Source organism: Athene noctua, chromosome 3, assembly GCF_965140245.1.
Source record: "Athene noctua chromosome 3, bAthNoc1.hap1.1, whole genome shotgun sequence".
In the NCBI taxonomy this organism is placed as follows: domain Eukaryota; kingdom Metazoa; phylum Chordata; class Aves; order Strigiformes; family Strigidae; genus Athene; species Athene noctua.
The window spans coordinates 7345493-7361132 of NC_134039.1; the positions used below are offsets into that span (position 1 = coordinate 7345493).

Genomic DNA, 15640 nt, shown 5'->3' on the forward strand with positions numbered 1-15640 from the left:
GCGAGAGTCATGAGCCACCACTACACGCCATCACCGTGGCCCATGTGTTACCTGCGGAGTGGAGAGCTGCTGCCCCTTTTCATCATACCCCACAGCACACCCCACGAATACAGACACTGAAAGAAAAAAGGACAAAGTGGAGTCCCCTCCAAGCACATGCTCCCCACTGCCCTGTACCTTGCCCTTCTTGATCCCTTCCCCCTCCATTTTTTATTTTTATTTTTTAGTTAAGAAAGCAGGAAACAAAAAAGAAGGTATTACACTGTCGTTACAATGAAGAGATACTATTTTGCACTAGGCTGAAACAAAGAACTTCACTCAACAGTCAGAATTCAGTGTAACTGTTAAGCAGGGATTCTTTATTCGCAGCGCTGGGCAACACCAGAGATCGCTCCACCACAAGTGCCACACTTACTAACAAAACTCTCTGACTACTATACACGAAAAGCATGCATATGCATCAGATTTCTTAGAAAAGGCAGTCTTATGCTAATGGATTCTTAGAATTCATTTACATTTACATTTACATAGTCTGAGCATGCGTAGTAAAAAAAAAAGCCTTTCTCACACTGTCTGTTAGTGAACTTTAGGTTTCTAGTGTCCACACATGGTCATAGAGTTACTTTATCCATCCTTCAGGTCCTGTTTGTTCCAAGGAGGTTAGTTTAGACCAGCTTCCAGTCACTTATCTTGACACTGGCATCTTCCTTAGACACTTGGGTTTTTTTACATTCCTGCTATTAGGGATGTCCAAGGTCTGTCTTATCTTTACTAGTCAAGGAGTTAAAGGTTTCAAAACATCTTACAAGTGGGCAATGACTACAGAGGGTAGTTAGGAAAAAGTATAAATGAAATTATATACATTACAGTAAAATGCAGGAAAAATAAAAGCTAGCAAAACACAAGTGATGGCTAACGTTAAAACTAAATGTCCTACCTTACCGGTCCCAGTACCCTAGCAACTTCAAGCATACTTGTAGCAACTTCCCTTCAAGGCAGTTGACTGGCAGACATTTCTCATTCCTCCCATAGACCTTACAAGGTCGTAGTTGTCTCAGCAGCATTTCTCCTACAGACCATAGATGCACAGGGTGGAGTTGGCTACCCTGGCTGCAGAGGAGATAGAGAAAGTGCTGGTGTTCACTCCAGGCTTGCTGGAGAACAGTCCTTCCGACTGCACTGCACCGACGTTCCTACGCATCTGAGGAGTGCCACATTTAGAGAAATCATCCATATTCTGGTACAGCTTGCTTTCCACCTCATTCTCTGTGGGTCTAAGTTGGTAGGTGAGAAAGAGATGGAAGAACAATTTGTTGTCATTTAGTTCCACTTCTTGTTGTCTAACATAGTCCCTTGGATTGCTTTAGAATACTCAAAAAGATTAAGGATGGGTATTTCATTAAGGACAGGAAATTAAAATTAAGAAAGTGTTTGTTTAACATCTCAAGTCAAGAACTTTAAATACTATTAAACTGCATTTTTATATTGAGAGGGGAAAGTACTCAAAGGACTTGCAGACCGTGAGACTGCAGTCCTTCAGTAACAGATTGACTTTGAGCAGCTTGTTCTACAGTTTCCTTTTTATTCAGACATCTGTTTAGTGAAATTTATCTCGTGACAGGAAGGATGACACACAAGACTCTGTCTTCTCCTTTCTTTCTACTGCCTATAGGCTTCCTGTGTAGCCATGAGGACTGTAGCGCTCTGCATATCAATTCTCACCTGTAAAACGTGGAACACAATAATTTCTCCATTTGGCCTCATGCAGACCTTTTCTATTTAGACTACAAGCTCTTCCTGGCAGAGATACCTGTTGCTATAAGCATTTACCATACAGAATCTTGCCTAGGACCTCAGTGTGAAAGAAACAGATATTCTGATTTTATAGTTATGCCTGGTTTCCAAACCACCAGCAGCATTTTTTCCCTACCTCATCAGCCACTCTCATTGTACACAGCTATTTAAAACAGAAATAGGTCGAGCAGTGCCCATATATGCCTTGCACGCCGATTATTTTTCCCCGTCTCACTCTGGTTTTGAATATTTATGTAATAAGGATTAGTTTCAGTTCCATAATATGCCTAATCCATCATGAGACCTAATTTGGTTATGTTGCTAAAGTTTTTAATATTAATACTAATTTAATAATGTCTGGGGTGGAAGAAGAGAGTACTGACAGCAAAATTTAGGTGATTATTTAGGTGATCAAGGACTTCAACCGACAGTGAAGAAATGCAGATGCCTACACAAAGACGTGTGAATCGACATTAGAATGGCAAGTGAAATTTTATGTCAAAAAAAAGGAAGTTAATGCACGATTGTCCATGGAAAAATTTTTATATAGTTCTAAATGATAAATGTATCAATATAAGAAAAGGGCTTCACTGACAGGACAGTTTAGTGATAATGTACTGCCAATGTAGATGTGCTCTCTGAACAGCAAGCAGGCTTGCACGACACATAAAGAATATGGTGAAGGACAGCGCTGACAATACTACCACGCTGATAAAGATCAGGCATGTTGGTTTCCTTTTTAGCACATACTCATCATACCATGAGATGGTCTGATCTCTCTGTAGACCCATCACCCCATGCAGGTCTCTTACTGCGCTTCTCATACATCCTTCCCTTGCTTTGGCCCACTGGGGAGGACAGTACTTCTTGCTACAGTACCTTCAGCACTACAGCAGGCAACGCTGGGAGGAAAAGCTGTTCAACTATACAGATTAGGAAAAGAAACCTTTTTGAGCCTTCCAAATGTTATTCGTGCCTTTGATAGAAGGTGCTCAGTTCCACCAGCTGCAGCCATGAGACAGTTGCACAGGATGCTCAACAGGAAACTGAGCTGAGCTCTGTCAAGCTCATGTCAGGATGACTCACCACTTCAAAAGTGACAGGTGATCGCTGCGTGCGCTTCTTTCTTCTCCTCTTTGGTCGAGAATGGACCTATGCATAGGTCTCTGGCTGATGATACAGCTGCATGGTCTCATTTCAGTTCTAAGAGCTTCCTGGTGCAGATGCACAGCCTGCAGACATTTTGGAGAGAAACTGCTGATGCCTCCTACCCATGCAAGGGACACGATGACACCAAGCTCAGCTGGCAAAATCTGTGTTTGGACTTTTTCGGAACATTGTTTGATTCGTGGCTGCAAATGCTTCAAATGGTGAGTGACTTTTCAAGTCATGACTTTTCAAACATGACGTTTGCTCTGTGGTGAAACACATATTATCTATAAAGTTCAGCAGTTTCCTGGAGGATACCATTTACTGGAAGTACAACTACTAATAGTTATTGGTGGCCAGGCCATCACGTTCTGTAGATAAAGCCAGATAAGCTGCTTTATATCATCTGAGGTTTCCATCCTTGTCTCCCTGTCACACTAATTTTTATATTTGTAACTGTTTTATTCAGCTTACTAGTGTTGTTCTTATGTCATTATAATGCTGTTGGTGCTTTGTCATCCCCACTTACTTCTATCCTCCCATAGGTCATTTTCAGTGTTAAGGCTGTCAGTTCTTGAAGATGGGGTCTATATCTCCTAGTACACATTAACAATGCACAAGTGCTGTAAACAAGTAAATAACAATCCTAGTGAATACTAGCCTCAGAAAAAATACAAACACAGCTGATAATATAGCCGGATTCCTTTCCCTTATGCCTTCTATTCCAAAACATTTCAAAATAATGTTTTGCAAGTCTTCTGCAGCAGAATGACTGAGCTTTTTTTGGTGTAAAAGACCCAGTGTTTGACACAGGCTGCATTCTCAACCAGGCACTTCATAAAATGATCAGTGCTCCTCAAATACTAACTTAACTTCTGTAGTAAATACAATCTGCTGATACTTCTGTTAAATACCTTCTAAAGGAGATTAACTTATTTAATGTTCAAAACTGCTAAGCACACATGATGTCCCGTAAGCGGCTCAACACTGCTTCTGTTACATTCATCCTTCATCCTTTTCTTTCATTTTATTGTGTAAAACGTATTATTTTTAGTCATCTGACTTGTTTCATGTTCTGTATCAGAACTGTTTGTTGCAAACAAGCAAAACTCTTTTTCGGTCTTCATTTTATAAAATATGGGAACATTCCATGAAACCAAGTAAGCGTACAAGAAAATAAATAATAAAGATAAGCAAATGCATTTCTCTTTCCAGTCTGATGATTTCACTTTGGGAACTGCAGGAATCTCTCAATATCATCCTGAAAATATATCACCTCATAAAGTAATAGGCACTAGAATAATAAAAATTTTATAACTATTAAGAAAGAAATGTATTTTTGGCCAGCTGAACGCAGGACCAATGAAAAATAAACTTCAGGAATAGTAAGCAAAAAGCAAACCTTTCAGTATTTCCTCCTTATTTACTGGCAGGATTCCTATGGTACAGAGGCATTCTGAGATCAGGAGGCTTTGGGGGGGTACAGTCAAAAGATTACAAATAAGCTGTGTTTTTTGCTGCATGAGAGGTACTTATCAATGGATCCGTGGAGGGTTGCTAGCTTTAAAAAATGTAAAAAGAAACACAACATTCATTCAGCTCCTTTCTCAAATAAATGGATTGGCCCAGCTCAGTGGGACATCAAGAAACTAGCACTTGTCTATGTTGACTTCACAAGAGTTTCCAAAGCACTCCAAAATAAAGTCAATGTCTTCTTTGGGGTACAAATGCCTCAAGGTCTGCCTAAAGATTTTGAACTCACTGAGAGTTCTTCCACTGGCTGGGGAGGGAGATAGAGATGAACTGACAAAGTCAACCAAGAGCGGGGTAAATTAGTCCACCTGAGTCTGTGCCATCACAAAAAGATTGCTCCTAGCGTGGGAGCTGCTCAGAGGCAGCCGAACCCGGGCGCCTCTGCAGTACGCTGCTGTGATGTTTCAGATGTGCAGATCCTTCCTCGGTGCAGATGTTTCCTACGTGTATACCCTGCCTCTAAATTTCAGACATGCAGCGATTTCTCCTTGCACGATGTGAACGCGATTCTTCAGAACAGTTGGCGGTAGCACGTTAGTGAGCGATAAAAGGTAATCAAAGGTTACTGGTGGCAGCAGAGAGGAGATGGCATCACAGGATCCAACTTTCTGAGTCAGTCCCATGAGACTCCTAGTATTGCAGGGGCCAAATTTTTTCCAGATAAAACAATTTATTTCGAAAAATGCCATGCTTTTTACTTAGAATTTTGCATTTTCTCCTTACATCATGGCAATACTTTAATTTTCCAGTGATTGGAGTTTGAAGGGTATTTTTGTCTTTTCCCTTTTTGCTTTAAGAAATTTCTATCTTCTTTTTCAGTCTTCATTTTATAAAATATGGGAACATTGCATTAAACCAAATAAGCTTATGAGAAATTAAATATATGGCCCCTTGCAGTGCCTTGCGGGAGACAATTTTTTCCTGCAAAAATAAACATTTCCCTTTTCTGACCACCCCTCCTCAGCACCCCAACAGCCTGCAGTGATGTCTGTGGGAGTTACCTGTGCAGAGGAATCTGCAGATTTACCTTCGCAGAGGCCCGTATGCCTCAAGGCACAAGAAAGGAGAGCGAGCAGCTGAGCGTGGGTCAGACAAGTGTCCCTGTTGCACTCGCTCTGTACATTGCATTCTGCTCAGGCATGGGGATGAGTTCTCCTCCAAAATCAGCCTGAGCACTCGATGCAAATGCTCGACTAGTCTGCTGGTAGTTCAGCAGCAGCCCTCCCTTCCTGAAGTGTTAAGCTGAGGTGGTGGGAGCCTGCCAAATCCCACATCCTCACTAACAGCAGCAGGCTCTTCGGTCTGGAGGTGCCTTAGTCAGACTGATCAGGGGAAGCACTGGTTGAGTGTCTCGGTTATAAGCATCTGGGGTTAGTACTACAGTAGTTTTGGAGCATCAGCTGATTCACAACTGAGTATGTTACAGGTTCTCAGGGGTTTTTTTTTGTCAGTCTGGAGAATGGTCTGTATCTTCTGTATTAGTGGGTAAGTGTGAAGAGTTCTGTGACTGCTCTGCGGTTATAAGCCACAGTAAGTTATTTTTGACCTCAGTGACAGGCAGGACTGTATGACAAGAGAGCGAGCTACTTCTCCACAGTGAATAAATGCTGAATAACCTGTTCTTAGAATAACAGCTGTGCATACATTCGTATTCCACTATCTCCTTGTACACAAAATCTGCTGTGTGTGAGGCTGGTAATGAACCTCCCTTCTGTCCTAATTCCCCACCCCACTCATTCTCTGCCCCTCTGGATACCGGTCTCACAAAACGTCTTGAAGTGTCTACAGCTTGTGCTCTCCAGACCCATCACCTCTTCCCTGTCCCGTTCTCCCTCTCCTAGGAATCTTCAGTTCCCTAACTTCCCTGAAGCCACCATGCTTTAAGCCACGTTCACACATTTCTTTTTGGATTCTTCTTCACCCTTTTGCCTTCCTGTTTCTTCCCAAGTGTCATCCTGGGCATGCAGGCCTGCCCAGCACCACCACCCCCCCCCCCCGCTTAAATGAGCATTTGCTGCAGACACAGGATAAAATCAACTGCAAGTCAATTTATATTTATTTAAGTATGTTTATATGGCTCTTAATTACCTGTAAACACCTGGAGATAATTTTCAGCAACTGACTACTGCTCAAAATCCATGACAATCAAAGCAATTGGAAACTGCAACCAAAGCATAAAGTGTAACCCACGGTTTTCTATTTAAGGTTGTCTCCTCAGGAACAGACGGATGCCTGCTTTGAATAAACCCCCACCAAATTCCTCATGAGTCTCACGCAGAGCCCACACGGACTTGAAGCCCTGTCCCTCTGGCTATCTGAACGTGCAACACCGCCAAGATCTGTCGTAAGTAAACCAGTTATTGCACATAATAGGAACACTAGTATGTGCCAACCCCCCTGAGAGGTACAGCCCCGGCTTACAAGCAACGCTACAATTTCCACGACATCTTCATCCCCAGAGCCGGCAAGTCAGAACCATCGGGCTTTTTGTTCGCCTGGGTGAGGCAAATCCCCGGCCAGGTTTTTCCACAGAAATCAAGTTTTAAGTGGCCAACATGTAGCTACAAAGGCAGCAAGAGCCTTCTGCCTCGATGTTAGGTCCCTCCGGAGTCCCCAGACCTGCTGACGGCAGAGAATCACACACAGACAGTTCTGCTGGGCTCCTAGTTCTTCTTAAACCATTTCCCGTTTTGGTTTGTTTTTTTTTTTTCCTGGCACCGAGCCCACGCACCGTCACGATGCAGCTGGCGGGGGGGGGGGTCCGCCCGCCCCCCCGCCTCACCCCGCACCGTCCCCGGGCGCCGCGGCCTCGGGAAGCGGGTCCCGGCCGCCGGCCCCGCCCGTGCCCTGCTGCCCCCTTCGGCCGCTCCGAGGCCGGAGGCTCCGGTAGTTCCGGCCTGGGATTTCCCGACCCGGCGGAGCGGCCGCTCCGCACCCATGGGCCGCGGAGGGGGCGGCCGGCGCAGCGGCTCCCCGGAGCGGGGGACGGGGTCCCGCAAAGGTGACGGGGCAGAGGGACTTGGAGGGGGGACGGGACAGACACACTGACGCCGCGGGAGCTCCCGTGGCCGCAGCCGGAGAGAGGGGCCGGGAGCGGGCCCGCCGTCGCGGGGGGGCTGCCCGCTCCGCTCCGCCCGGCCCGGGAGCGGCGGCTGCTGCCCGGCACCGGCCCGGGAGCCGCTGGACCCCCCCCCCGGGCCGGGATTCCCGCCTGGCGTGAGGGTCCGAGCCGGCGGAGGTCCCTCCGGCCACCCGGGACAGCCGCGGGGCTGGGGCGGGGGGCGCGGGCGGCGCCGGGTCCGGGCGGCGGGACCCACGCGAGAAATGCCCGGAGGGGGCGGGCAGCGGGGGGGCTCCGGCGTGGGAAGCGGGCTCACCTTGTGCGTGGAGGCTGCATAGCCCCCACCCGTGTGCCGTGGCTCCTCGCAGCGGTGGGAGGCTGCGGGGACAGAGCCCTGTGCGGGCAGATGAGAGGGGACCCTCCCTTTGCAGCTTTCGGGGCGGGGGGGGCTCCTCGTCCCCTGCTGCTGCCCGCGAAGTGGGACACAAGACCCGCGGGTCGGTGGGTCCTTCCCACCCCCGAACCCAGCCCGCTGCTGGCTCCTGGAAGGGAGGTGGCAGAAGTTCTGGGCTCTGAAGCTGATGACTTATTTCTCTTACCCGTGCCATCCTTAGGCCTCAGGTCAACCTCGGAGTTACCGTCCACCCTCATTTGTTCCACACTCATTTCTTTGGTTTTCGATCACTTTGGAGTGTTGGGAACTACCTCGCTATTAGGTTTAAATTCTGGATAATCTGATTAAAATTCAGAGTAATTCCAAGTTCTTCGCTAAGTAGCTTTGCGATGACAAGCTGGACTTCCCAGTCTTCACTCTGCTCCCAGCCTGCTCTCCACAGAGAGTGACTATTTTTGGGAACAGCTTCCTGGGTCCCAGGCTCTACTCCCCTGTCAGCTGGTTATGGGTTTGTGAGTATTTTTTTTTAAATTCCTGACATTTATTTTTTCAGGTCTATTCTCAAACATCTGGTTATGGCGAGGTGTTGCTGGCATCCTTGCTGCCGCTGTCATTTTGATTTTGTGTATTCAGCTTGGTAAGTGTGTAAACCATTTAAAAAGAAAATATAATTAGCCTTAGAAATCACCCGCTTTAGGCTGTCAGAAGTCCCGCAAAACTTCAAAAGATTTGTTCAGAACTTCCCTTATCTCAGGGTTAAATAGATATCTCATTCCATTGTTTAAAATAGTGGTCAAGTGCTAGAGAAATTGCCAGTTGCAGTGAGGTTAGGGAGTGCTTAGTTTAGTCTTAGTGTACTAAGTTTATAACCTCACTGTTGGTCTTAATCCAAGTTCCAAAAAACAAATAACAAATGGAAGATTGTTCTTTGCAACCAATCTGTAGTCCTTCAAAAAATGAAACTATAATCAACAAAGCTAGTAATTCAGCTGCAAGGAAGAAGCACTCGCAAAAACTTAAGTTGTCAGAAATACTTAAGTTGTAGAATAGTGCTTGGAAGGTATGTTATTATCACCTTCTCAGCTACTTCTTCAACCTGCCCCTGATCATCACTTTAAAGGTAGGCCAGCAACCATAAGGCTGCAGGAGCCAGAGTATATAATTCGTTTACAATAGCTGTTTCTGCTGAGCAGAAATGCTGTGGCTAAACTTTGATGATTTAGATGATGTAGTCAGAAAGCAAGCTAAAAAGCTCCAAAAAACCTTTCCAGTTGGAAGTGAAAGGGAATGAAAGGGCTCAAACAAATGCATTTCTGACAGTTATTAAGACCAAACTGTGATGTGATGTATGAAAGCTTTGCTTGTGCTTTGCTTCGTTTGTTTCAAAGCTTTGCTTGTGTTTTGCTTCATTTGTTTCTCAAGGACTCCTGACTCCTCCACTGTTTCCTGAGGTCTGTTTGTCTGTTTAGGTAAGATTGAAATGCTCGTTAGGCTCCTTACGTAAATCACCGACAGCAGACTCAAGGCCTTCAGTGGATGCTTGGGCAACGCCTAGAATGGGAAAACTAAGATAAGGGGGGACTTGAACAAAGAGACACAGAGACCCTGTTATAGGGAGGATGATTCTGCTGATTTAGGAAGGAGGCATCTGGACTTTACTTCACAGCACACACTCTGGAAAGAAGGTCAACTAGTGAACACTGTGAAGAAGACTACTTACTTCTTCCTGCAACCACCGGAGACCCTCAGCCTATTTTCACTACATGGTCCCGGACTATATAAATGAATTCTGGGAACTCATTATCATAAGACACCCCTTTCTAGGAAATCCAATGAATATACATGATTTATGTGTATATAAACTGATGTCCCTTACTAATTCTTGGGAACCCTTATGGTAGAGAATCCCCAGGGTAACCCCAGTGCTGCTAATAAAGAATACCTGCCTAACAGTAAAAAAACTTTATTGTTGAGTCAATTTCTTTGTTTCAGAAGAAACAGATTGGTTTTTGTCTTTTCACAGTAAACCGTTCTTCAACCAAAGATTTTCCTGCCTGTCCTTCCCTGGAACTCTGTCCATCAGACTGGCTGTATTTCCAGAGGAAATGCTACTACCTCTCGGAGAGTGAAGCCAGCTGGAACTCCAGTCAGAGCTTCTGTTCTTTGCACAATGCTTCCCTCCTAGTGATCGAAAATCAGCAGGAACTGGTAAGGGAACAAAAGGGGGGGGGTGTCCTGGATTCACCCCATCTCACTTCTAGGGAGCTGCACAATGAAGCAGTGTGTTCTTCAAGCCTCTTAAGCTGAGCGACTTGAAAACTGATGCAAAGACCGTGACAAGTCACAACTTGCAGCAAGCTGCATGCCTCCCCTCTGTGCAAACATCAGTTTTAGCAGCTGATGTTTTAGAAAATGCTTAGCTGAGTTAAATTTGGTGCTGGTCACAGCTATAAGCACTCACATTGGGGCAACTATCAGGGTAAACACTGTTGCATCTTATTTATCTTAAATTAGGCAACTGTTCTCTCTTAGCAGGATAGGTTAATGACAACTAAGTTGGTAGTTAGGTTGGTCTTGACCTTTGGAGTTTGGAGATAGTTATCCTAACCACATCTTGGAACATCGTTTCCTGAATTATACTACAATATTAGGAAAGATTCCACCTAGCACAAAGACCTAAGCGAATATATTCTTCTGTATCTGTTACAGACCTTGATAGCAGTCACCTTGATATTTTAAAACGACCTCTCTCTAGATCCATCACGCCTATCACAGATACCAGTATAATGGGTGTACTGGATGCAGATGTCAGTTCTGTCGCACACGCTGGGGCAAGGATCATCCTTAACTTAATCTCTAAAATGTCTTCCACAAATCCTTGCTAGCTTATAGTAAAAACTCAGTATGATGAAGACTTATCAGTGATGAAGAAATGCATTACCTGCAAAGCTGTTTATCATTCTTTGAAGGATTTCTTGTGGAGAGACAGTAAAATGATGCATTTGCAGTTCCACAGCAGTTCGTAACATTTAGTAGTACACTTGCATTCTCATAGTTGACATCTCTGTCACTGCAGTATCTGTAGTAGGGATCCTATCTCAAAATTAATCCATTTGATTTCTGATCAAGTTGTAAGTTCTCTTTCAGTTATGTGAATCACACAAGATCCAGAGGCTGCAATACTCTGTAGATTTAATTTTTAATATTGTTTCTTCTGAAGAAAAGCAAGGTCACTGTTTTGGTTTCTAGCCCTGAATCAAAGGCTTTGTATTTTAATATCTGGACTGAACATGCAAAACTTCTTTTCTCATATGGGTTTATTCCTACAGAGTTTTATGGTGAAGATAACAAAGCAAGACCCGTGGATTGGACTTTATAAAAGAAATGAAGACTTCTTTTGGGTAAATGGGAAGCCACTAGACAATGAACTGTAAGTTGATGTTGAGGGGTTTTGCTGGTGATACTAGATAATAGAGGAGTAAGAAAGGATAACCAACACAGATAAAGACAGTGTCGTGAAAGAAATATCTGTAATGACGTTGAAGGGATGACTGGAGAGAGCATGGAATACAATAAAGATTCCACATAGTAGCATTGTTAAAACTGTGACGGATGAAAGTTAGGAGAGGAATTTATAATGCCAGGTTCAGAAGCAACATGAGACGGGAGCTCATGGTAGCAGACAGTATAGTGAAGTGAAAGGTTAACCAAGAGACCACCAAAAGCAACGGGGAGAGAAATGGAAGATTGTGATAGCACATTCCTCATTATGGAATGTATTTTGTAAAAGGGCAAACCTGCACGCGACCTGCATGAGGTTTATAGCAAAGATATTTGGGAGGCTTCTAAGAGATGTTTCCAAACTTCTTATAGAATGTGCCTACAAAAAAGGCTGCTGGAGAGAAAGGTGAAGCTGTGAATTGATGTTGCATGAGCGGCTCTGTGGTCATGGCCCTTTGTTCTATCCCTGTGTCAGGTGTGGGGCAGTTTGTTCCTCCCACCAGTGGCTGTCTGATCTCAGAGACTGCTGCTTCTCGTCCTGGGGTAGCTGCCAGCAGGGTTGGTAGAATTACCAGTGACAGTAGTAAGGATTGAGATTTCACAAGTCTGAAATTAACTTTAAAAAGTGGAAAATTTAAATACTCTTAAGTTTGTGACATTATTAGTGGTGCATGACTCTATTCAGTTCATCCCCGACTTGAGGGCTTGATCTGATAAAGACCTTACACATTTAATGTAAGATGTGAGCAGCATGTAGGCATCTCAAGTTGAAAATTGCAGTCCTTCCCACTCTTGCTTATCCTCTGCCTGTGATACAAACATCCATGGATGCTTTCATTTTCAGTGATGAAGTTCTTCATGTTCTTAGACTTCTGCCTTTGTGTTTGCTTCAGACTGTCCCTCCTGTCTTTAGAAGGGCAAACGTCTTGATGTCTAAACTCAGTTGCTATCAGAGTGACGTTAACACTGCTGGGGATTTGTCCCTTGGTTTTTCCAGAGACCGTAGTTTGGTTGGCCTATTCACAGGACACTGTAATATGTTTGAAAACAGAGCTGGCGAAGGAGACCCTTACCTCTTGCCTAGGGGCACCTACCGTGTGGAAACGGAGGTTCGCTTCCTGTTTTCCACCACCCCCTTAACCATAGTGCTGTGTTCAGTTCTGAGGAAGAGGGAAATGAGAGAGGCATTTCTTCCACAGCTGCTTCTGGAACATTTTAGCTGTGTAGAAGGATGTGGAAGTCAAAGGTGGAGTCAGTCTTGATAGCACAGCACCCTTGAGAAGGGTAAATGTGAATTCCAGTCTCTGCTCTGAGAGTGTATCTCACATTAAACAACCACTAGGCAAGATGCAGGAGTACTGCAAGTCCTAGATTTTGTATTCTGGGGGCCAGGTCCTGGTGAAAAAAGGCAATCTTTGTGGTGTTCTCTTCAAAGCACAAGCTATCATCCTCCTGCAATGCCTTGCCTGTGGTAAATCAGGCTTTGATCCCTGTTTGCTCTGTTGCATTATTTGATTGTGGGTGTTGAAGTAATTGTGTCTTTCATTCTCCCTTACAGGATTGAAGTAATAGGCTCTGGAAACTGTGCCTATCTTGAGTCAAAAGGAGTCTCAGTCTCTGGATGTTATTTAACCAGGAAGTGGGTCTGTAGCTTGAATATTAGCTTAGCATGATAAAGGTGGGCGAAGCCACTGCCCCTGACACTTAGTGCTCTAATATGACATCCACACAGGTTGTGTCTGTACTCTGGGACCACGTCTCAGCTCCTGTCTGGAGGTGAATGACTTTTCTGGTAGCCAGAATTCTCCACCCATGGAGGAAGCTTCTGGTTTTTTAAAGATACTATTTAAAAGACTTGCTTCAGTATCCTGATAGTCATTTCCTTGCCCCATTCTTCTAGCTACTGCTGAGCCCGTAGTTTCTTTTTGTTATGCCATCAGTATTTCTTCCATTAACTCTTCTCTTGTAGGATGCTAAGCAGCTGCTCTTTCTTTTCCTTTTTGGTATGCACTTGGAGGTATTTGTTCTGCTTTTCCCTCAGCCAAACTCTGTGTACCAGGACGGGTTGTGAAGTGGGTCTGTCTGAAGGTCTGCCAGTTCCTCGCAGATACAGGGTTAGGGTTATGCAGAAGTTGTTTTAGACATCATTGCAGATTTTGCTGTCCTGGTTGCATCTTGTGTGACTGTATTGTATTCAATGTTTTGTTAATGTTATTTTACATTAATCTTTTTTAATTCCCCTGACAGTATTATAGGGATTTATTAGCTGCATTGCATCTGAAGTTCTCCTTCCCACACCACTTAACTTATTAAAAAAAAAAAAAAAAAGTCAGAATAGATGAGAGCATTTATTTACCTGAGCATCTGCACTGATAAGGAAAAAATCTGAACTGAAACGGTAGTAGTGAAGCTGCAGGCAAAATCATGGGTAGAGAATAAGAGAATTAACAGCAAAGGATGTCTTGCCATGGTTTCTTCATGTCCCGTGCTTGGTGGAGCATGGGGCTTCCGAGCAAGTGGTACATATCTGGATGGACAATGAGTGTTTTCTTCTGTGTGCGTATCGTTTTCAGCAGCAACACCCGGTGCTGTTGAATTGCTATGAGCCTGACCAGAATTAGGGCTCATTGCCACCGAACTCTGTCCACTCATGTCTAGCAGGTAACCTGAAGATTAAAAGTGCCATTTGACCCAGAGGAAGCAAAGCAGCTTATTTCCCTGGAAGGACTATTCCTGTCGGGTTTCTAGAGAAGGAAGAATGGGAAATTTGCCTGTGTAGCAGGGTAAAATACTTCCCTGCTCAGACTACAGTCTGGAAAATTGTTGGTTTGTGATCTGTGTGCTATTGAGAGGTGTATGGACTTCAGGAGACTTCTTGGAGGAGCAAGTGGAGCCATTTTTGGAGTAGTCGCTAGAGTGCACTGTAGCTTCAGCCTTAAATTTTCAGGCAGATTTAATTGCTGTCTAGTTTTGTTCAGCTTCTTGTTTATGCCTTCATTATTTTCTATGACAATAGGACTTTACTGTAACAGGACCATGCAGTATGGATGTTGTTAATAAGTTGTGAGTTTCAAATGTTTATTTATAGATGATCACTAATTTTGCTGAACTACACTTTTTTTAATTGCTTGTATTCTTTATAGGCACAGTAACAGAACTCTACAGTATGAATAGCCTAATAATCTGTGTTAATTTATATGTAACTAGTTGGAGGGGGTTGTATTCTGCAATGTTTTTAAATTAACTAGCTCTGAAGGATATGTTATGTGCAATAGTCCTGAAAAGATAATAAATATCTTTACAGAGCCTCTGAATTACAGTGGTTTGTGTCTTAATATTGTGCCATTAAAAGTATTTTTCATCTTGGGCACTATTTGGGGGAAAAAAAAAAAAAAAATCACCCGACTGAAGCAAAATGAAATTTTCAAGTTTTGAATATTAAAAGATCTTTAATCATAATGTTGGGGTTGGCATGAGGCAAGACATTTGACCCAAGAAGAGAATGCATTTCACTTTCTAACACTTTTGTCACATTTTCACCTTTCAAAATGTGTCAGACTTTTAACAAAAGCCTTTAACAGAAATGCTGAAGTACCTCCGTGGAAATGCTGAAACGCGCTTAGTGAAACACACATGGTACCGTAACTTGGGAGGGAAACGTGGAGTTTTACACAGTTTTCCAAGTATTTGCATTAGGGGCATACTAAAAGTACATTTCACAAATTTGCTAGAAATTGGAAGGGATAAGGAGCATCCACGTACCATGTTGTATCTTAGCTTTTCCTAATGAGATGGTTTACCAGAATGTTTCCTTTAACTACAAAATAACGTTGTTCTTACGGGGTTTTTCCATCAGCGTCATCTATGGATAGAGTACAAAAATGGGAAATTTTGGTTCTTAAAGGAGGTTTTTGAGAAACTGTGAGCACATTAGGTTATAATGAAAGCTCTTTTGTAATCTGACTCTTAAGTCAGACTCTTAGCATTTGCTTTATTATCCAAAGTTCGTCATGCTATGAAATGAAGGGTCAGACTGCAAATGCTTTACTCAGAGCGGGGCTTAATGAAGTACTTAATGAAGTACTCACTTCAAAGGCCATTTTTTTTCTTTTTTTTTTTAAATCAGTGGAATTACTCAAGATTTAGTAACTGGTTAACATGTAGGTAAGAGCTACAGTAAGACCCCGCAAAAACATGTTTAATTACAT

General features: G+C 43.6%; 1 protein-coding gene across 1 annotated transcript; it reads left to right on the top strand.

The window, feature by feature from the left end:
* Positions 1-7321: 7321 nt before the first annotated feature.
* Positions 7322-14730, top strand: LOC141958872 (C-type lectin domain family 2 member L-like). The gene is made up of 5 exons (XM_074901851.1): positions 7322-7477; positions 8485-8568; positions 9955-10139; positions 11261-11361; positions 12991-14730. The coding sequence occupies exons 1-5, from the start codon at positions 7414-7416 to the stop codon at positions 13103-13105; spliced, it is 549 nt and encodes a 182-aa protein (XP_074757952.1). The 5' UTR covers positions 7322-7413; the 3' UTR covers positions 13106-14730.
* Positions 14731-15640: the final 910 nt, after the last annotated feature.